The sequence below is a fragment of the Equus przewalskii genome, chromosome X, assembly GCF_037783145.1.
Source record: "Equus przewalskii isolate Varuska chromosome X, EquPr2, whole genome shotgun sequence".
Taxonomy (NCBI): domain Eukaryota; kingdom Metazoa; phylum Chordata; class Mammalia; order Perissodactyla; family Equidae; genus Equus; species Equus przewalskii.
The window spans coordinates 30,746,848-30,768,845 of NC_091863.1; the positions used below are offsets into that span (position 1 = coordinate 30,746,848).

At 38.7% G+C, this 21,998-nt stretch overlaps 1 protein-coding gene across 1 annotated transcript in view; it reads left to right on the top strand.

The window, feature by feature from the left end:
* Positions 1–21,998, top strand: part of LANCL3 (LanC like family member 3) — a 94,836-nt gene that overhangs the window by 63,150 nt on the left and 9,688 nt on the right. Inside the window, exons 2-4 of the mRNA XM_070606310.1 lie at positions 4,301–4,424; positions 7,625–7,822; positions 14,748–14,955. Of these exons, the coding sequence (XP_070462411.1) occupies positions 4,301–4,424; positions 7,625–7,822; positions 14,748–14,955 (530 nt within the window). The remainder of the gene's footprint in view (positions 1–4,300; positions 4,425–7,624; positions 7,823–14,747; positions 14,956–21,998) is intronic.

The following is a 21,998-nucleotide window of genomic DNA, read 5'->3' on the forward strand; positions in this document are numbered from 1 at the left end:
CCCTGGGGCCAGCCCCAAGAATCTGCATTTTAACAAGAACATCAGGTGATTTGTGTGCACATTCCAGTTTGAGAAGCATTGCCCTAATACACGGGGTTTCCCCCATCATCCTACAGCTTAAAATGGCCTCTTCCCCCCACTTTCATTTATCCACTTCCTACTTGTCCTTTAAAGCTTAGCTCATATCCCTCTACCTCTGTGAAACTCATGATATTTACTCCTTCCACTTTATCCCTATTAGGTCACGACTTTTAGAGTTTAAAGAACTGCTGAATGTTTCATTATTTAAGTGGTTCAGATGTTAACTTAGTCTAATTATTAAGATTATATCTTTCCTCAAAGTGCAAAAGGCTTTGCACATAATTTGAATTATTCGATTCATCAAGATCTATATCCTACTTGAAAGCGCTCCCTTAGCCCTACCTTGTCTCTCTTTTTTTTTTTTTTTTTGGAGGAAGATTAGCCCTCAGCTAACTACTGCCAGTCCTCCTCTTTTTGCTGAGGAAGCCTGGCTCTGAGCTAACATCCGTGCCCATCTTCCTCTAGTTTATACGTGGGACACCTACCACAGCATGGCTGCCAAGCAGTGCCATGTCCGCACCCGGGATCCGAACCAGCGAACCCCGGGCCGCCGAGAAGCGGAACGTGCGAACTTAACCACTGCGCCACCGGGCCGGCCCCCCTACCTTGTCTCTTTAAGCTTATTTTCAAAGCAGCTCTCCTGAGATTTTGTCTTCTCAACACCTGAAATAAATCTCTACCCGCCCCCGAGCAAAGACTGCCACTCCAGAGGGCCTGTGGGCAGGACATTTGCCCTGGAAAGCGGTGTGTGGTGAAGCAATCTTTCTGTGGCTTGGTCCATTTTATTCATTTCCTTAACAAAGGTCATCTCTCCTCAGCATGGAGGTGGTTCAATCACAGCGCGACCTTCAGCTGGGGCCAAGAAACATAGCATGGGCTTTATTGCTCTCTTGTCACTTCATACTCAGAGCCCTGCCCCATAGGAATATTTCACAACAAACACCTCTGTTTGAAGATAAGTGAGGAGAATCGGTCAAACTGTTTAAACCAAACCACCACAGACTTGCTTTGTATTTTCAAGATATCTTAATTTATTTTAATTTGATGTAAAAGAAATTTATTTAAAGAATCAAATCCGTCTAAGATATCAACACATGCATAGGCCCTAGGTGCTATAAATACAGGAGAGGGAATTTTGGATTTATGTTGATAAAGGCCTAATGGGCAGGGAGCCCCTCTCTGCCATCTCCAGTCACTTTCTTTCCCTCCCCTGGAAATGCCGCTTCCTCATTCTCAGGGCCTCAGAGTGTTTCAAAAGCACAGAGGCCATCCTCTCAGAGGTAGTGTGTGTGCTCATGCGCGTGTTCCTGTGTTCTAGGAGTTGGGAATGGAGGGATGTCTGAGAAAGCAGACAAATGAGAGGGCAAGAACAAGCCCCTCCCCTTGCATGTCATCTCCTTTCTTTCTGTCCTGTTTGTTCAGGGGAGAAAAAAAGAGGACCCTCCATCTCAAGGTTCCCCTCCACACACTTTTAATGAGCACTGTTTTCACTTTTTATTTGCTGATCAATAAACCCATGGGTAGGTCTTGTCTGTTCCCAGAGATAAAGAACTGCATGCGTAACTGCTCTTTATCCAGCCAAACAAATGTGGTTTCTCTTTGTTTTTCACAGTGTTTCTGAGAGATAAGGGGAAACCGCCCCGACATGAGGCATGACTGGGGAGGTTTTGAAATATTTTATAAACTCATTCTCTATTCTGAGCTGTAGATTAGGGATGGAAAGAAAGGGAGAGGGCACCACATATAACCTAAGTTGATTTTTTTTCTGGGTTACAAATAAACAGGTGAATACACGTGCTTGCACACACACACACACAGACACAGAAAGAGAGGAAACATATGAATAAATGTTCAACTGAGGAGAGAATAAGCCAGTTTTCAATTATTGGCACAAAAGTCAAATAGGAAGAATTTTAGTAATTCAAATGAGTACATACCCCCAAAATTCAGTGACCTTTTCCTATCACAAAACTGCTCCTGTCATGTGGATTTAAGACCAGAATTGGCAGACAGGACCTAAGTTCAGTTGAAAAGCAAGGTATATTTCCAGAAAAATATGGGATGGGACCAGGATGGAGTCCTATTAAGTTCATGCCCTTCAAGGCACTTAAGCAGTTTCTGAAAGAGAGCCAGGATGGAGGAGTTGCAAGATATTAAGTAGGGTAAGACTAAATGTAAGATCAGTTGGTACTGATAAAGGCACAAAGAGGAAGATGTTTTTAATAGCAAATGAAAATTTTGATAGTGATTTGAATAGATGCAGAGTAGGAAATCGTTTAGGACAAATTTGCTATTCAACTAAGGAAAGACTGGAGGCTGAGCCTTGAAATGACAGTGGGAATGCACGGGAAAATAGAGTCTTTGGCAATTTTAGGCAGAAAGGAGTAAACCCAAGAGACAAAGATAGGTAGCTAATAAAAGGAAAATTTAAGTCGAAAGCCACGACAATTGTTTCTGAGCAACCAGATGGAAAATGAGGAGATAGTAACGCCTTAGTGGAGCCGAGCAGTGCTTCATTGTCTGTGTTACACACGGCATTACTGTTTCTTTCCACCCCTGGGCCCATGAACTTTAATGGCTTTATTGTAGACTTTTGTGTATGTCTCCTCTCTAGCACTGGATAGTAAATTCCCTCTAGGGAGAAAATGTGTCCCAGGCTTTCTAGAATTTCCCCACAATACCTAGTACAGGGCCTTACTGGAATAGTAGCTCAATAAAAGTTAATTGGCAAATTAATTAATGAGCAGCTTCCTCTTTAATGATTTTTCCAAATTAAATGCTAGATTTGAGGAGGCGAAAACCTGGATTATATTTTACTCTTCTAATGTTGGGTAAATCAGAGAAGTAAGTTATGATTTAACAAAGCATTGGTACCTTATTTCAAAAGGAATAGGTGAGTCTAATGCCAAATATCAGGTAGGAAAATTCATTGTGTATTAGGAGAGAGGCCAAAATCCGATAGACTTTTCCTTGATCCCTGACTCATTCACTTAGGTGAAGGCTGAACTTTAGGTGAACTTTTGTTGGTATTCTGACTCGGGCTCGTCCTGTGCAGGTCTGCACTTTTGAAACATTGGCTGCACGAGAGCAGAGGTCTAGTCTATCTTGTTCACTGTCATATCTCCAGCATCTAGTACAGGCTTTACTGGCATATAGTAGAGGCTTAAGAAATAATTGTAGAAGGGAGAGAAAGGGGGAAGGAGGGAAGGAGGAGGGAGGGAGAGAAGGGATAAAGGAAAGAGAAGAGGAAGGGCTCTGTTTTTCATGCCAGTAAACCTGACACTTTTTACTCATTCATCAGTCACCAAAGGCCCCCTCAGGTTTTGGGTTAAGAACCAAAGATACCAAAATAATGAGATGCCACAGTCTTTGCCCTCAAATAACTGATCGTCTAGTATATAGAGAGAGACATAACACCAGGTTGGTAAGTGCTGTACCAAAGAGTCATGGTGATGTCAGGAGTGTGCCAAAGGGAGCATCTAACCTGCCCCGAGGAAAAATGGGAGGCAGGAAACATCACAAACCTGAGCAGAATCCTCATAAACTCAGTGATGCCTAGTAGGCTTGAGAACATTTTAATCTCTATAGTCCTAAAACTGGCTGTGAATAGGTTGAATAAAATATGGAAGACTGCAAGTCATTGCATTTTAGTCGTTCTGTATTCAGAGGCATTTTGATATTAAAAGTTATTTTGCCTTGGTACTTATTGGAATTTGGTTTCATTCAGGGAATGAAGATGCTTACAGTGAGTCTGTCATGCAGCAGCTTGTCATAGAATGGCGGTTTTATAAGCACAGACTAAATGACACAAATTGAAGGCCCATTGTCTGGGCCAGACCTGCACCTGGTCCAGGAGTAACAGCTTTGTTAAGCGTGATCCTTTAGGACTAGCCTTTGTTCTTTTCTGAACAATTTCTTGTTCCTGTGACAAAGATCAATGATATAACAACTGTAAGGTGGTCTTTGCATTTTATAAAAGCCTATAGCAGTAAAGATGTGTATTTCCCATCAAAATTTAGCGATTTTCTGAAGAGGGTAGATAAAATTGACAACAAAGAATCAACAGTTAAGAAAAAAGAAGTTATGTCTGGCTAATCTTATTTACACATAGAAAAGGATTTGGGGATATGCGGATAGGACTTTTAAAGCAAGAAAATTCAGTGTCTGAGGGAAAAAGAGGATCCTGATTTGACTTCTGCTTCTTGATTTCCTTACTCAGGTACTGACTCCAGCACAGATCAAATCAATTTGCCAGGCGATTCTGGACTCTGGGAAGCAGTATGCCATGAAAAAGAGGAAACCATTTCCCCTGATGTACTCTTACTATGGAACTGAATACTTGGGTGAGTGATGGTCTTGGCAAGGGCCGGTGAGATGAAGAGAGTCTCTCATGTCAGCATTGACTAAAGACTGGAAGATTTTGTTTCTGACATAGGTCATCACTGTTCATTTAACTAGAAATACTTTAAAATTCCATTTAAAAATAAAAATTGATAGATATTGTAAATTAGAATTTAATATTTGCTTTTGTAGTCTACCGACAGAAATATAGCTATTTTAACAATTACTCTCACTGAAGACTAAAATCCGTATTCTATATTGTGAGTTCATTGCCCTAATTCTGCTGAAAGTTTGTGAACAGTTTACACACTCATTGTAAATAGTGCCTCTGCACAGGGAAATGAGATTCAGCCACTAACATTTTCAACATTTTAATATTAGTGGATTAATAACAGACTACTGAATCACAGTGGCTACTTTTGAGATATGAGGCATGTAAAGTGAAAATTAATTACTCTGGATTAATTTTCTTTTTGGATCCTTTGGTGGCTCCCCATCGCTCCTGAGCATGACTTGCAAGGCCCTTTGTAGATCACCTGCCTCCTTCTCCAAACTCAAGCTTTCTCTCTCCCCTCCCTGGTTCTGTCCAGCACAGTCTCCTACAAGCAAAGTGTTCTCATATCTTTGGAACCTTTGTGCCTGTTCCTTTTGCCTAAAACGCCCAGTTTCCCATGACCCCTTCATCTATCTGTAATACTTATACCCAGACTTCAAGACTCTGCTCAAACATCATTAGACCTATTGAGAAACTTCGTGCTTTTTGGAGAAAGGGTTTATTGAACCCTCTCTAGAGAAACATTCTCACTTTTCAGGTTTTACCCTGAAGCAAAATTGGGTAGCATCATGTCACCCTGCCACCCTTCTACTGAAGGCCTTATGACATTGCACTGTAGTTAGTGGCTTACCTGTCCAACTGCTTTAGCAGGCTCTGTGTACCTTCAGGATAAGGACTTTCTTTCATTTATCTTTGTGACCCCTGGACCTTTAGCAAGAGCCTATACATAATGAGGGTACCCAAATGAATGAATGGATGGCTGATGAACAACTTCTGCAATGAGTTTATGGACTAGCAGTTCTCTGAGAGTTTTCTCAAAGACTCTCTAAGTTCTTGTCTAAGTTTCCCTAAAATCAGACCTTGAGACAAGGATTTGGGTATAAATGGTTTGTTTGGGAGATGATCCCAGAAAGTGTTGATAGAGGAGTGACAAAGTGAGGCAGGGTAGAGAAAAAAATTAATAGAGGATGTAATAGTGAGCACTCATGAATAACTGAGCCTCAGTTCCACTGGGGACTCTTAGAGTCTGTAGAGAACATGCCTCAGAATTGTCCCACCCAAAGGGTGAGGAAGCTGGGGTATTCGTCCACCAACTCCCTGCTCCATTGATAGAAGGATGCTCCCAGAGGTGTTAATTCCCTAGGATTTCAGCCCTGTCCCTGTGGGCTGGGCACACCGCTGTGGCCAGAGAAAGCCTCAGGCAGAATGATAGGTGCTTGAGGTGGGAAGCAGGGAGGATAGGTGCACCAGAGTGAGGAGTGTGGCTGAGGTGATGGGCAGGGTACTGACAGTGTCTGCTAGAGTTCTCTAATAGAATTAATTCTTTCATTTTCCTATCTTTTTAGAGAAATTCACATTCTAGCCATTTACATATATAGCACAAACCGTATTTCTATCTAATGCATAAATATGTTCCTGGAAAGCAAGCTTCTTTCTATAAATTTAAAATCCAGTGAAAGAGGGGCTGGCCCCGTGGCTGAGTGGTTAAGTTTGCATGCTCCACTTTGGCAGCCCAGGGTTTCGCCAGTTTGAATCCTGGGCACGGACATGGCACCACTCATCAAGCCATGCTGAGGAGGCATCCCACATGCTGCAACTCGAAAGACTCACAACTGAAAAATACACAACTATGTACTGGGGGGCTTTGGGGAGAAAAAGGAAAAATTTTAAAAAAGAATCTAAAAAAATAAGTCCAGTGAAAGAAAGCTTCCTTCAAGTTTCATGAGCAAATTTTAAGAATAGGATTTTTGACTGGATACAACTATAAAGCTGTTTCTAGGGAATCAAGAGTTCCGAGGGCCTGTGTACAAAAAGAAAGCTTTAAAATTATAGAGTTGAGTTTAAAGAGCAAGCCCTCAGAATATATTGACACCACCACCACCCATCAATCAGCACTCTATTCATTAGAAATGAGTGAAAACTTTTACCTTCGTTGAGCTAGCTCCTTCTCCTAAAGCAGGATCACGTCTTTGATAGTACAGTAGCCTATGCTGGAACTCCTAGGAATTCCTCAAAACTTCGCTCAGATGGCACTACCTGTGTGGAACCTTCAGTGCCTCCTCCACTCCAAGGCCAAATTAAGCTCTCCTTTGTCGGTTCTCTTTTAGCTCTTGGTACACATCTCTGCTAGAGCATTTATCACCTCATGTTCTAATTATTTATTTACAAGTCTGGTTTTGTCACTGAACTGGACGGGGAGGTCTTCAAGGGTATGGACCAAGTCATATTCATCTGTGCATCCCCTGGGGCTTGGACAATGCCCAGTGCTAAATGTGAAGCATTAAGTAAATTAATAGCAATTACTAGTGTTTAACTTTACAGAAGGATGTTAGTCTGTTTTGTTCACTGATCTATCTTTAGCACCTAGAACATTATCTGACACGTGGTAGGTGCTTAATTCTTATGTGTTGAATGAATGAATGAATGTTTAGTATACCTAGAACAAATTATTTTCACTTTAAAAGCATTTTCCTAAAAACTATTGATATGTTAATTACAAAGTTTTTAAAAAGTCTTTTCTCTAAAACTGATGTCAGTCACTAAACTTTTTTCTTTAAAGGAATAGATAATACATTTTAGGCTTTGTGGCCTTATGGTCTCTGTTACAAATACAACTCTGCCATGGTAGTACGCAAGCAGCCATAGATAATATACAAACGAATGAGCATGGCTGTGTTTCAATAAAACTTTATTTACAAAAACAGGCAGTGAGCCAGATTTGGCCTGCAGGCTATAGTTTGCTGACCGGTGCTAAGTGTATGCTCCTCAGAAACCTAGTTCTTAGGCAACTCAATTATTATATTACTATGTGTGCTTTCAAGTAATATTGCCATTCATTTCTTTTTATACTATGATTGTCTTTTCACTAAATTAAACTGGCTTTTCTCTCAATTATGTGAACTAATTATGCTTTATTTGTCAATATAGGAGCAGCTCATGGCCTGTCGTCCATTCTCCAGATGCTTCTTTCTTACCATGAGCACCTCAAGCCCTCAGATCAGGAGCTGGTATGGCAGAGTGTGGACTTCCTCATGGAGCAGGAACAGAACTGCAACTGGCCACCTGAGCTCGGCGAGGCCATCGAGAGAGAGAACGAGCTAGTGCACTGGTGCCACGGCGCCCCAGGTCTCACACACCGTTATCTGAAAACATTGCCTTTCATTGGGCTTAGCCAAAGAGGGGTGCCTTTTCTGAGAAGCGAGGGTATTTCTCATCTTATCTCTTTACTACGTGAGATAGAAAGGTCAAGATGAGACTTTTCAAAGCTAAAAAAGTCTTGATCTGTAAAGGACTTCCAGAAATGATCCTTTATTTTTAAAAATATATGCTCTATATCTATTTGTATGTAAATTAAACTAGCACTGTCCAATAAAATATAATGAGCCACATATGAAATTAAATTTTTAGTAGGCCCGTTAAAAACAGGCAAAATTAATTTTAACAATATATATTATATAACCCAATATTCTTAAAATATTATTTCAACATGCAACCAATTTAAAAATTGAGCTATTTTACATTTTTTTCATATTGAGTATTTGAAATCTAGTGTATATTTTATACTTACATGCCATCTCAGTTCAGACTAGCCACATTGCAAGTGCTCAATAGCTACAGGGGGCAGTGCAGGTCTGGAGCCTGGCAATTCAAAATGTGGTCCCTGGACTAGTGGCGTGGGCAGCCTGAGAGCTTGTTAGAAATCCAGAATCCAGGGCCCCACCCTAGACCCACTGAATCAGAATGTGCATGTGAGTGTTTTGTATGCACGTTAAAGTACGAGATGCACTGTTCTATAATTCTTCAACTCAGGATTTCCATTATCATGTACTAAAAAGTCTAGAGAAGTGAGAAGCTGTTTGCAGTGAACTCTCTGGAATTGAGCCTAGAAAGTTATCAGATCCCATATTTTCCTTTTTATTAAAAAAACTCATTACGCTGTTAATTAGGCCTTTAGAGAAGGGACAATTTGAAAGAAGTTAAATTCAAATAAATCAATTAATTTTGGTTGATTGACCAGGAGAGAGATTTAAAATAGCAAAATAACACAAAATTTTTGGATTAGGAGTGGATTTAATTTGCAAGGCTATGCTCAATGCCATGAGCACAGCTTTAAAATATATTTGATTTCTCTTTAGTCTGTTACCTGATTTTTTTTTAGTAGAGCATGCACAACGCACCAGTTTTTTGTTGTTTTTGTGTGTGTTTGAGGAAGATTAACTCCGAGTTGATATCTGTTGCCAATCCTCTTTTTTTTTTTCCCACTTGAGGAAGATTTGCCCTGAGCTAACATCTGCACCAGTCTTCCTCTACTTTGCCTGTGGGATGCCTCCACAGCATGGCTGATGAGTGGAGTAGGTCCACGCCCGGAATCCGAACCTGTGAAACCAGGCAGCCGAAGTGGAGCATGTGGGACTTCAACCACTCAGCCATGGGGCTGGCCCCTGTTACCTGATTTTTATTACTTCTTTTCCCCTTCTTACCTAATTAATGTTCTTTAATCCAACTGTACTGTCATTTTTTTCTTGGTGTAGTTTGAGTTGATGAATAATAAAAGTCTTAGTCCATTGGGCATATTTTCTCTGCCTGCCACATTTACCGAGGGAAGGGACTTCAAAGGCTCCTGTGTTCCTGTGTGTGCTTGTACCAGCGCCAGGGCATTGTGCATTATGTCAGGCTAATTCCTGCCAGGTATAATTTGAGCCCATTTCTTCTTGCTTTGAACTCTTTGGAGAAAAACAACAGTTATTTACCATTCTGGAAATGATATCTCTTTATGTTATGCTCGACACTCCCATTTCCCATTCCCTTTAATCATTTTCATTGATGGTCTTTTGAATATCCTCCAAGCACCCCAGGATCCTTTACTTTTTGGAGATGTCCCAAGTTAAAAACAGAATATTTTAAAAGGACTCAATGTGCTAGTAAAAGCCCTATAAAGAATGGGAAGATATTCCACTAAAATGAGTGACTGGGTCAGTTTATTGATGTGGGTGTCTCGAAGGGCAGTTATTTCATCCTTTTTGTACACCACGTTCCATCTGTCTGTGTAAATCGTGTACCATAACAGTACGTCTTAGGATTAATCATCCTGGGGACTTTATTTATCCTCATGTATCGTTCGCGTTCAGGATCTTGGTAAGATTAAACATAGTTTGCAAAGCAAAGTTTGCAAAGCAAAATCTTCAACCCATGTGTTCACTGGACTTCCAAAAATAAACTAATTCACAAATGAATAAAGAACCAAATGAGGCCTATTACTTCTGACAACCCATACTCCCACCTCAAGGGTTTTGGTCTTCCTTTTAAGAGATGTGCTAAGAACAACATCAAGAGGGATTATAAATCTGATAAGTGCAGGTCAGAGGCCATCAAGATTTCTATGAAGTTGGCAACAGTAAACTCTTCAAAAATTCTAAGACAGGAGATGACCTAGAAAAATAATTTTCACTTGTTTGAGAAAAATATTTTTTCAGAGTAGATTTATGAACAGTGCAGATGGTTTGGGGCAGCAGACTCATTCTGTGATTAAAAACCTTCCAGAGATAATCCATGATGTGGAATTTCATCAATGATACCTTATCTCCCCCTTTAATTGTTTCCTATTAACTTTCCTCTAACCTACCTCTACAGGTGACAGCCTTGGTTATCATTTATACAGTGTGGAAATAGTTCTTGACTCTGGATTCTAATTGTAGCTCCAACATGAACCAGCTAATGACCTTGAGAAAACCACTTTGTTTCTTTTGTGCCTTTGTTTCTTCATCTGTGAAATGAGCACATTGAGATGGAATAGTGAAACTCAATCTTTTTTATCACCACAGACACTTTTATACTGTGGACCCTTGTCATGCGTAAGAGATATGTCCCAAAAGATTTGCAGACACCCGCATTTATAAATACCCAGTGTGGCATATAGTTTTTCTCACTAAATGCAATGAGGTATAGCAGATTCATATGACCCCTTCATAGCCTTAATGATGCTGAAATACAGGACAAAAGTCATTTACAAAATCATTGAAACAAATGCTGTGGCTAAAATAAACTCTAGATTGCATTATGCTACAGCATTACTGTGGTAACACTGACAGTGCATTTCCTTTACTCTGTGTGAAACACAGGTGTGGCTGTTTTTTTTAAATCGTTGCACAAGGGCTCCTGGGGAGGTGACTTTGCATAGAGAACAAGGGCTTGTGCCGTGCAGGGGTCGTTGGTCACTAAGCTTTGTAGAGCACAGTGTTCAATGCGTGCCTCAGTGACATTACAGCTCCCAAAAATGGACCTGCCTGGTGATTCTCCAGTATGTTGAAACTATACATGCCAAGTCGGACTATCACAAGGCTCTGCTAGGTCGCATGTTTTTGAAGATTTAGTCTCTCAAACCATATTTCTTAAGTAATAATTAATTCCTTTCCCCAGTTGTATTTGGCAAAGACATATATCGTTGCCTACTTGGGTTTCTTAACAATGCACAATAATCAGTGTTCCCATGACAAAATAACATGGTTCCCATCAAAAGCAAAAAAAGCCAACATTCCTTTCTTTTCTATTAAGCAGCCTTATTGCAGGTTTCATTAGGTCAGGTTGAGAGACAGTAGGTTAAGAAGTTTTTCAAGATCCCTTCCATGATCCAGGCTATAGGAAGAGGCCCTTCTCTCTGGCCAGAACCATAGGAACAATACTTATTAAGCTGCCTGAGCCTAATGGCTTGGTATAGCAATTGGACCATCTCTGCCCTTCTTCCTTCCACATCTCTCATCTCCACTTCAGTGTTGGCCTGTGCTGGGGTGAGAAATGAGACATTATAAGGTCAGCAGACATTTGTGCAGCCTTTGCCATGTGGCATACACCACGCCACAGAGGAGGGGAGCAAAAATGAGGGGAGCAAAAATGAGCAAGATAGAGTTCCCACTCTTGGGTAGTTTGCACTATACTAGGGGAGCAAACTTGTAAAGAGATAATTTTAATACAATACTATATAAGTGCTAAGGTTTGTATAGGGAGCAATGGGACCTCAGAGGAGAGATTTCTGGTGCTCCCCCAGCTTCAGGAAGGCTTCCTAGAGTAGATGATGCCTGAGGTAAGTTGGCCAGGCCAAGAAAGATGGGAAGTTTGTTCCAAGAAAAGTCAGTCAGAGGTATGGAACCACATGGTGAAGGAAGGGGAACTGCGGGCGGTGTGGTTTTACCAAAGTGAAAAGCTTCAAGTAGGGAATGGAGGAGAAGAGGCAGGACAACGGAGTAGGAGCTGTGTCTCCCCTGGAGACTAACTTCACCCAGATTCCAAGGGGAAGCTAAGAGGCACAGATTACACCACAAAGCCGGGCTGTCGTGAGGCAGGGGAGCTGACGTTTTGTACCCCTGTGTTGGTCAGTCGTTGGCTGAAATCTGGTGGGGATGGGTAGGTGCACAGCATAGCCTCCCATCGGCTGGGGGCAAATCTCCCAAGAAGGGGGCAGCTGTGAGCTTTCTTAGCAGCCAAATCACAGCAAGTGGGAGATGGGACACCTGTCCGTAAGGTAAAGGGGATCCGCCAGAGCCTCAAGGGCTTCTAGTTTGCCTGGCTAATTCCTCCTCATCCTTCAGTACTCAGGTTAGATGGGTCACTCTCCCTAGTGGGCCTTTCCTACCTTCAAGTGTGGGTTAGGAGTCTTCCTGTGTGCTTCCACAACACCTCTGTGTCCCCTCACTTAGCCTAATTAATGCCTCCAGTTAGATTTTAAACACCGTGAAGGCAGGGGCTTTTAAAAACCTTAGTACCTACTACTGTGCCTGGCATATAGGAGGTGCTCAATTAATACCTAAACAGCCACCAAGTCCTGTGAGCTGTCTCTTTCGTTAGCCTCTTTGCCATCTTTCTGACATGATCAGCTCATAGCTACCCCATTGCCCTTCTTTAGGTCTCTCTTGACATCACCATGAGACATTTTGTCTGTAATACCAATCACATAATTAAAAATAAAAACTAACCAATCCATGAAAAGAACACTCCCATTGGTTCCCTATTGCCTAAAAAATACAGTCCAAGCTGCCTAACTGGACTTGTAAAACCAACCATAACGTGAACCCAATCTACCCTTCCACCCATTGTCCTGTTGGTTAGAACACTGCCCTACTGGTCTTCATGTGGCATGTTTGTCCTGGCTCTGAATCCTTGCCCTTGCTGATCTTGGTGCCTAGAATGCTTCCTCTACTTCATCCTCAGCCTGGAGTTTCCTACACATCCTACAAAGCCCTGAAGAAAGCCCTGCTTCCATCCAAGGCCTCACCTGATGGTCTCCCTCAGGAAACTCCCACCTTTCTGATCCCTCTAGTAGTATTGGCAATACCGTTCATTTTATGCCCAAACAGTGTCATGAACTGCATGTCCTATTATGTATCAGTTACATGTACATATTTTTTCTCTCTCTTTCTAGACAGTGCCTTCCTGAAGGGCTGGAGTCATGTTTAGCTTTTATTTTATATCACCCAGAGCCAAGACTGGCTACATAATTTGGGGGGCCGAGTACAAAATGAAAATGCAGACTTCTTTTTAAAAAATGATTACGAATTTCAAGGGGGCAACAGCAAAGCATTAAACCCAGTATGGGGCCATTCTGAGGGCTCTTTTGGGACTGTACAGGTCGCATGCCCGTGAAGTTAGCCCTGCCTAGATCTATGCATATAGTAGATAATCAATGAACGCTTTCAAATGAATGGATACAGTGAATAAATATATAATTAAATAAGTTCAAGTCTTTCAAAATCATCCTTTAGTTTGTGGGAGAGACTTTTCTCCTAAAACTGGAGGAGGACAGTGCTGTAGGTAACCATTGTCACTGATTGACTGGAAAGCATTCGCTGAGGAGAGCTTGTTGTTATGTAAGTATTAATCATAGGGAGTGTTAAGTGTTACATTTCAAAAGAGGATAAAATCATAACTCCCATACAAATATAAAATAAACACATGGCAACAATTTTATTTAACTCATTAACTAATGAGGGAACTAGAAAGGTGTTACAACTGGTTCAAAGGAGAATCTGAAAAGCAGACGTATTTTATAGGCCATTAGGAATGCTGACATGAAGTTGCTTAATGCAAAACTGGCTGCTTCCACAAAGGCTGGGGGAAGTCAATCCAACCTCTCCCAGACAGAATGTGAGTTTCTCGGGATAGGAATTATTTACATTACTACCAGTTTTCTACAAGATAATTTCTACCTCTACAGAGTTGTAAAATAGCCCAGTGAGAGACAATGAAAGGCAGAAATAATCCTGTTGGATGAGCTAGTCAAGATACCTACTAAACTCCAATCTTTCCCACTTTATATAGGAGAAAGGTAGGCCATGCAGGAGAGCGAGCCATCTTGTGTTACTAATCTCCTCTCTGAATATGAGCACCTGGAACTTGGGGGAAATTGTTTCTATTAATAGCTGTCACGTCTCTTGTTTCTGTTCCTGCCTGTGTAATTGAGATTGCCTTTGTTGAGCAGTTTTGAAGGGAAATGTCTTTCCATGAAACAATCAAATTGGGAAGGACTCACTTCACAGCTGGAATAGAAATCTTGGCCAGGTTGTTTGGGATCATTGTTGTTTATGGAAGGACTCCCAGTTTTGCTCTTAAGAAGAGGTATATAATTATAAGTACTTTAACGTTACAAATTCTGAACCTCTGTGCAGGAATGGGCAAACTGTATAAACATTTAGCCATTCCAAATAGCCAGGTATGCATAATGCTTACCGGAATATTCATCATTAAATATTAACCCATTTGTAAGTTATGGATCTTCTCAACCTATGTACTAGTTGCTCTTTCTCCAACAACTTAAACTAAATCTCACAGGTAAAATAAGATTCTCTTGTAGAAGATTCTATAGCCTTGCTCCTCAAAATGTGGTCCTCAGAAAGGCAGTTGTTAGAAATGCAGTATCTCAGGCCTCACCTGAGACCTACAAAATTAGAGTGGATATTTTACCAATACATTGATGACTTGTGAGGCTTTTAGAGTTTGAGAAGTTCTGCTCTATAGCATTAAGCCCTGAAAGTCACCTCTAATGTCTTTGATATTTTCACAGGAATTGCCTATCTGTTTGCCAAAGCTTATCTGGTTTCCAAGAAACCACAGTACCTGGACACATGTATCCGGTGTGGGGAACTCACATGGCAGAAGGGCCTGCTAAAGAAGGGGCCGGGGATTTGCCACGGTGTAGCTGGCAGTGCCTATGTCTTCCTGCTGCTATACCGGCTCACGGGAAACTCTAAGTATATCTACCGAGCCCAAAGGTCAGCCATTCTTCATATGTATTTTTTTCCAAATGTTAATCTAATTAATGTTCTGAATAAGTAAAAGAATCACATGGTTTAAAAAGTGTAGAAAGAAATACATCAACTGTGCACTCCAGCAATTTAGTTCACTTCCCAGGAGACAATCAGTGTTACCATTTTCTTAGCTATCTTCCCAGAGATATTCTGTGTATATACAAGCAAATAGGCATATATATAAAATTTTGTCTTTTTTTAATACAGATGGTAGCACCTTGCTATTTTAGCGATCACCCTAAATCAGTACATGAAAACTTTTCATTTTTGTTGTTGCCCAGTATTACATTGTATGAATGGACAATAATTTATTTAACCAGTCCCATATAGAGGGATATTTGGACTATTTCCAACATTTTGTATTACAAATAATGCTGTGATGAATAACTTTGTACATATATCATTTTGCACGTTTGAGTATATCTAAAAGATAAATCCCTACAAGTGGAATTGCTGGGCCAAAGGGTATGTATATTTGTAAATTTGTGTGTGTGTGGTAAGAACACTTAACATGAGATCTATCCTCTTAACATATTTCAAAGTACATAATACCATGTTGTTAACTATAGGCACTATATTTTACAGCAGATTTCTAGAACTTATTCACCTTGCATAACTGAAACTTTATACCCATTGAGCAACAACTCTCTGTTTTCCCCTCCCCCAGCCCCTGGCAAAGACCATTCTATTTTCCTGCTTCTATGAGTTTGACTAATCATGCAGTATTTGTCTTTCGTGACTGGCTTATTTCACTTAGTGTAATGTCCTCATTTATCATTTAGAACAGTGCCTGGCACATAGTAACTGCAGTGTAAGTGTTCACTGTTATTATTACAAAAATTAGAATTATATTATTCCAGACATTTCTCTATGCATAAATGTATGTTCATGTATCTATGTATATAGCTATGTATATATGTATATTTTAATAAGATCCTACTGTAATTTATGTATAACAGTACTATACATACTGTTTTTAGCTTATTTTATATGAACAATTTTTAGTGGACATTTCAGTTTGTATAGATCTACCTCATTGTTTTAATGGCTATATACTTATTTAGTATAGACATACTATGATTAATTTAACCAATCTTTAAGTAATGGACACTTGGTATATGTACAGTCTTTACTAATACAGACAAAATTGTCCCAAATATCCAATACATACATTTGTGTGCATTTATGCAAAACATTTCTTATCAGAGAAATTTTAGAATTCAAGTAATCAGATCTACAAGTATTTCTAGCCTGTCTTTACCTTTTGCACATTTTTTTCCTATTGTGATGCTTGTATTGAGGATTGTAACTCTTTGTCAATATATGCTGTAAATATTTTTCTACTTTCCCACTTTTCTTTCAACTTAGTTCCTGGTCTTTTGCCAGACCAAAATTTTAGGTATTTTTCTTTTCAAAGTTGTCAGTCTTTCAAGATTTCTGGATTTTATATTATGCTTAGAAAGACCTTTCCCATTCCAAGATTACAAAAATAATAACTTATGTTGACTTTTAGTGACATTATGATTTTAACATTTAAATCTTTATCTAGAACTTACTTTTTTCAGTGGTATCAGATGGATATCTATCTTTGTGGTTTTTAAGGAAAAAACAAAACTTTCCAATGGCATCTCTTGACCAATTACCCCAATGATTTGAAATTCCAATTTTATCATAAACTGAATTTATATAAATATATGGGTTTGTTTCTGGACTTTCTATATTTCATTATTCATTTATTTCTAATTTTTCTTAGCTTTTGTCATGATCTCATTTATTCTTCCAATTGTGTTTTAGAATCACTTTGTCAAATTTTTAAAAATCCTATGGAAATTGAGTTGGAATTTCAATGAATTTACACGTTACTTTAGTGAGAATTAACATCTTTAGAATATTGAGTCTTCCGTCCAGGAACATGGTATGTTTTCCATTTATTTAAGTTTTAAAAAAATGTCATTTGGCAAAGTTTTGATCTAATGAAGAAGGTCTTGTATGTATGTTTCTTGTTAATTTTATTCCTAGGTGTTTTATGTTTCCAGGTTTATTGTGATTGGAATCTTTTCCTCCATTATATTTTCAGGTCATTTATTACTGATATTTATGAAAGCTTTTTAGATCATACATATTATTGCAGTTTAGTAACCTAAGATGCACTTCTTTCATATAAATCTGCATTGTATCTTATAAATATCTTAAATATCATAATGATGTATCTGGCCACCTTACTGAACTCCATTACTGTTTCTATTAGTTTTTCATTAGATTCCATTGGGTTTTCTAAATAGACATATGTATTATCTGAAAATAATTATAATTTTGTTACTTCCTTTTTTATTTGTATACTCTTTGTTTCTTATTGCATGGGTCAGAATCTTCATTACAGAGAGAGAGTTAATATCCTTGCCTTTAATGCTGATTTTATTAGGAATGCTTCTTTGTTTCACCATGATCTTTTAAATTTGCTTCTTATGATGTATATCATGTCAGATTATGACACACCTCTTTCAAGATAATCCAGTGTCTTCTGGTATGACTCAGGGTCAAAGTCAAAGTCTGTCCTATAAACTGAAGGCCCTACGTGATCTTTCCTCCCATTACCTCTCTGATATCATCCCCTACTCTTCCTCCTGGTTTCTTCCACCACAGTGACTGCCTTGTGATTCTGTTAAGATGCCAAGTACAATCTACCTCAGGGCCTTTGACATTTTGGTTCCCTCTGCCTGTAATGCTCACTTTCAACATTTATCTCCCAGTTCCCTCACTTCATTCAGACCTTTACTCAAAAGTCGTTTTCTCTGAAAGGCCTTCCCAAGGCAACTTATCTAATATTCAATGTTAAAAAATCATAAACTATCCTTTATGATATTTGTGTGTATGCACTGAAGGAAAAATACTAGCATATGTAAGTCCTCTATTTGAAGCTCCATCGTTGAGGAATTCTGTTAACATATTTTGATTCATAGCTACCTATTCTGTTTAGGTTGCAACCTGACCCTTTATTCCCAAATGTAGAAAAAGAAAGTTGTTTTGGATCTTATCTAGGCTAATGTGATATCACCTGTCGGATAAATTTCATCAGAGATTATCATGCCCTAGAAAACCTATTACACAGGGTCAGAACAAGCCTTATGTTTTTCTGGCAGACCCGTCCTAACTTACGGAGTCTTAATTATAAGGTTCTGGAGTCCAAGGCCATTCAGACAACTTAAAAGTTCTCACTTCCAGGTAGAGAATGAAAATGTAACTGCCAAAGGGGGTCTTCTAATGGCCACAAGACAAGCCAACAGTCAAGAGGCAAGGTGGTAGGAGAGAAAGGGTTTTTATTACAGCTTTCCAGCAAGGGGGGCGTTGGCGGACTGGTATCTTAAAGAACCATCTTAAAACTACAAAATTTTGAGGCAGTTATATAGGGCAAATGGGCTGAAAGGTGGGGGGGTCTCAGAATGTTGACCATCTGATGTTGTAGTCCTTGATACTCTAGATCATCCCTTCCTCTTGTCACCAGTGACGAATACCAGCAGAAGGCTTTTTCACGGAGGTCGTTATGTCCCTGGGAAATCTTAGAGGACAAAGTTATTGCCTTATTAAAATAGGGAGGTCTACGTATAAGCCAAGGCTATGAAAACAGCAGACTATGCATATTTTTCACAAGCAGGTGTGTACTTATCTAGGCTACGTGAAAACTAAAGCATTACTAACAAGGAAAAAGGGCAGGGGGGGTGTCTTGTTATAGTGCTAACATAGTTCCCTCTATAAGATGGCTTCCCTTATGCTAATCTACATGAACCATTGGCTGTATTTATCTTAGCTATTTAGGCAGTGCTAACGAGAATATGCAGGTAACATCTGAATATTGTTTGAGCATTGCATTTAGTTGCTTAGAGTACTGAAATTTCCACTTCATTATAATTCAAAGTTAAATATGTTATGGCCCAAATTGGGGAGACTTCCCTAATTTTGGCAGTTCCTAAAACAATAATGTCAAACAATATGTACCTTCCTGGAATAAACATTACTTGGTCATTGCCTATTACTCTTTTAACATACAGTTGGAATTTATGGTTGCAGAAAAATATTTGCCAATCTTTTCAGTTTCTTCTATGATTATTTAATTATTCAGATTTTCTACCTCTTCTTGAATTAATTTTGGTAGTGAATATATTCCTGTAAAATCATGTAGTTCATATGGATTTTCAAATGTTTGATATGAAGCTCTAACAGTATAATTCTGAATTTTAAATTTCCCATGTCTGTGCTTATATGCCCTTCTGCATTCCTAATGCTTTTTCTTTTTGGTCAGACACACCAGCATTTTGTCTGTGTTGTTCATTCTTTCAAGGAACTGGCTTTTGGTTTTGTTTATTAATTCTTTTTGTTTTTCTCTTTTGCTTCCTAATTCATTATTTTTCTGCCTTTATTTTGATTTTCCAGTGTTTCTTTTGTTATTTTCTACAGTTTTTTAAAATGCTTAATTAGAATACTTTCCATCTTTCGGGGCCAGCCCAGTGGCGCAGCGGTTAAGTGCACACGTTCCGCTTCGGTGTCCTGGGGTTCATCGGTTCGGATCCCGGGTGCAGACATGGCACCACCTCGCAAGCCATGCTGTGGTAGGCATCCCACACATAAAGTAGAGGAAGATGGGCATGGATGTTAGCTCAGGGCCAGTCTTCCTCAGCAAAAAAAGGAGGATTGGCAGCAGTTAGCTCAGGGCTAATCTTCCTCAAAAAAAAATATTTTCCATCTTTCTAATAAAAATAATAATAATAAAAACTCAGATCAATGAATTTTCCTCTGAATTCAGTATTGATCATAATCAATAGGTTTTGATATGTAATGTTCTCAGTGTCTGTAATTCTTCTTAGTTCTATAATTAGCATTCTGACTTCTAATTTGACAGAATTTTTTAGAAAAATGAATTTGTTAATTTGAATTTTACACGATTGGGTAGATTTTAGACAATTTTCACTTTAATTTGATAACATACTGTACAGGTTAGAATACAATGAAACTGCTACTCTCATCCACAACTAGAAGGACCTGCAACTAAGATATACAACTATGTACCAGGGGGGATTTGGGGAAATAAAGCAGAAAAAAAAGATCGGCAACAGTTGTTAAAAAAAAAAAAAAAGAAATTGCTACTCTCGTATGTTGCTGGTACTCTTGTAAATTGCCATATATCATTTAGAAATTATTTTAAAAGCACAAAAAAATGTTTATCAGATTATTTTTAAGTAAAAAAAAGTAGGATACTAAATATTATACAAACTATAATTTCAATAATGTAATAAGTAAATCGAGGCTTAGGAAAAAAAGGTTGGAAGAAGAGAGCAAAATTAACTGTGGATTTCTTCTAAAGTATAGTGGAATGATTGTCTCTGTTTTACAAATATTCTTGTATAATATGTTAATGCGAAAAAATGATATTTACCGTGTATCGAATGCTTGCTGTATGCTCAGAGCCTAATGTGTGTTATCTTTAATCTTTACAGATAATCTTGTGCAATTCTGCAACTTCACCATTTTAAAGTCAGATTAAGAAATTTGTCAAAGGTCATATAACATGAAATTATCAGAGTTGGGTATTGTAACTTCAAAGCCCTTCCTCTTTCTACTACACCAAGGCTTCTTAACCTAGGGTTAGTAAATTTACTTGAGAAAAGTGTTACATCTCAAACTGAAATGTAGCATTTCCTTCAATTCTGAGTGTAGGTAATAAGCCACAGGAGAATTAGCAGTAGCTGTGACTCTGTCACCAATAGAAGTCATAGGTATTCTCGTATCATATTACTCTTGTTGCAGATATTGTGAAATGTATTTTACTCCCATTACTACTTAGAAATGTCAGCAGTTATTAGATCCACTACTAGATCTTGTTATTTTATGTATTAATAAAGAATACATATATTACTATTTCATAAATTTGGTTTTAAAATTTTTGCTAGTTGTGCTTTAGTATAATTAATTTTCTTGCAAATCCTGTGTATTTTGTTTTATACATTTGAAGATCTTTTCCCAAGAAGTCCAGACTGCCAAATGATCCATAGCACTAAAAAGGATAAGACTCCTTGAAGCTATACCATGAAGTTTCACTGTATAATTACAGATTTTGAATTAACTCTTAAGGTGCATCATTGTTCTACTGTTTAAAATTTTGAATTCTATTTAAAAATTGTTGCATATTCAGGAAAACAGATGATAGAAAAATGGTACCAAACAGAATTGTAGTATGTTTCCTGCTGATTTATTTTAAGCTGCTGTCAATAATTCCAAAAGCCCTAAAAAGATCAAATAAGTAATTATTCTTCATGGGATGCCCATATACAGTCACATGCTACATAACGACGTTTCGGTCAACGACAGATTGCATGTACAACGGTGGTCCCATAAGATTAGGAGCATAGAGCCTAGGTGTGTAGTCGGCTATACCATGTAGGTTTGTGTAAGTACACTCTGTGATGTTTCCACAATGACGAAATGGCCTAATGACACATTTCTCATAACGTGTCCTCGTCATTAAGCAACACATGACTGTAGTAGCAATAATCTGAATTTATGACAGTATCATCTCTCAGGCCTTAACAAACCTGTGAGCTCCAGCCTTTGAATTGGTGATTATTTTTGTTGATGGGAATGAGTAGAACAGATCAGTAAAGAGATGACATAGGTGACAGCACTTTAAAAGCTGTAAACTACTAAAAATGTTCCTCATTATAAATAATTTGAGTAGGATTTGTAGCAAATACAGGTAAAAGAAAAAAAGATCTTTCATAGAGAATTTAGAGGCCAGTGATTTATTTTTAAGGCAGATGTCCTAAAAATAATCTATCTTGTAGCTGAGTTTGCTATTTGATGTCATGATTATAAAATGTTGCTTGCCTTTTCCCATTCATCTTATTCCTTTGTTTGCCCAAAGCACAGATTGTATAAAATCTTGCCCATTTATTTTCACAGTCTCTGCTCTCTGTCACATATAAATGAAACCTGGCTCAGGAATAATATGCCTGCAG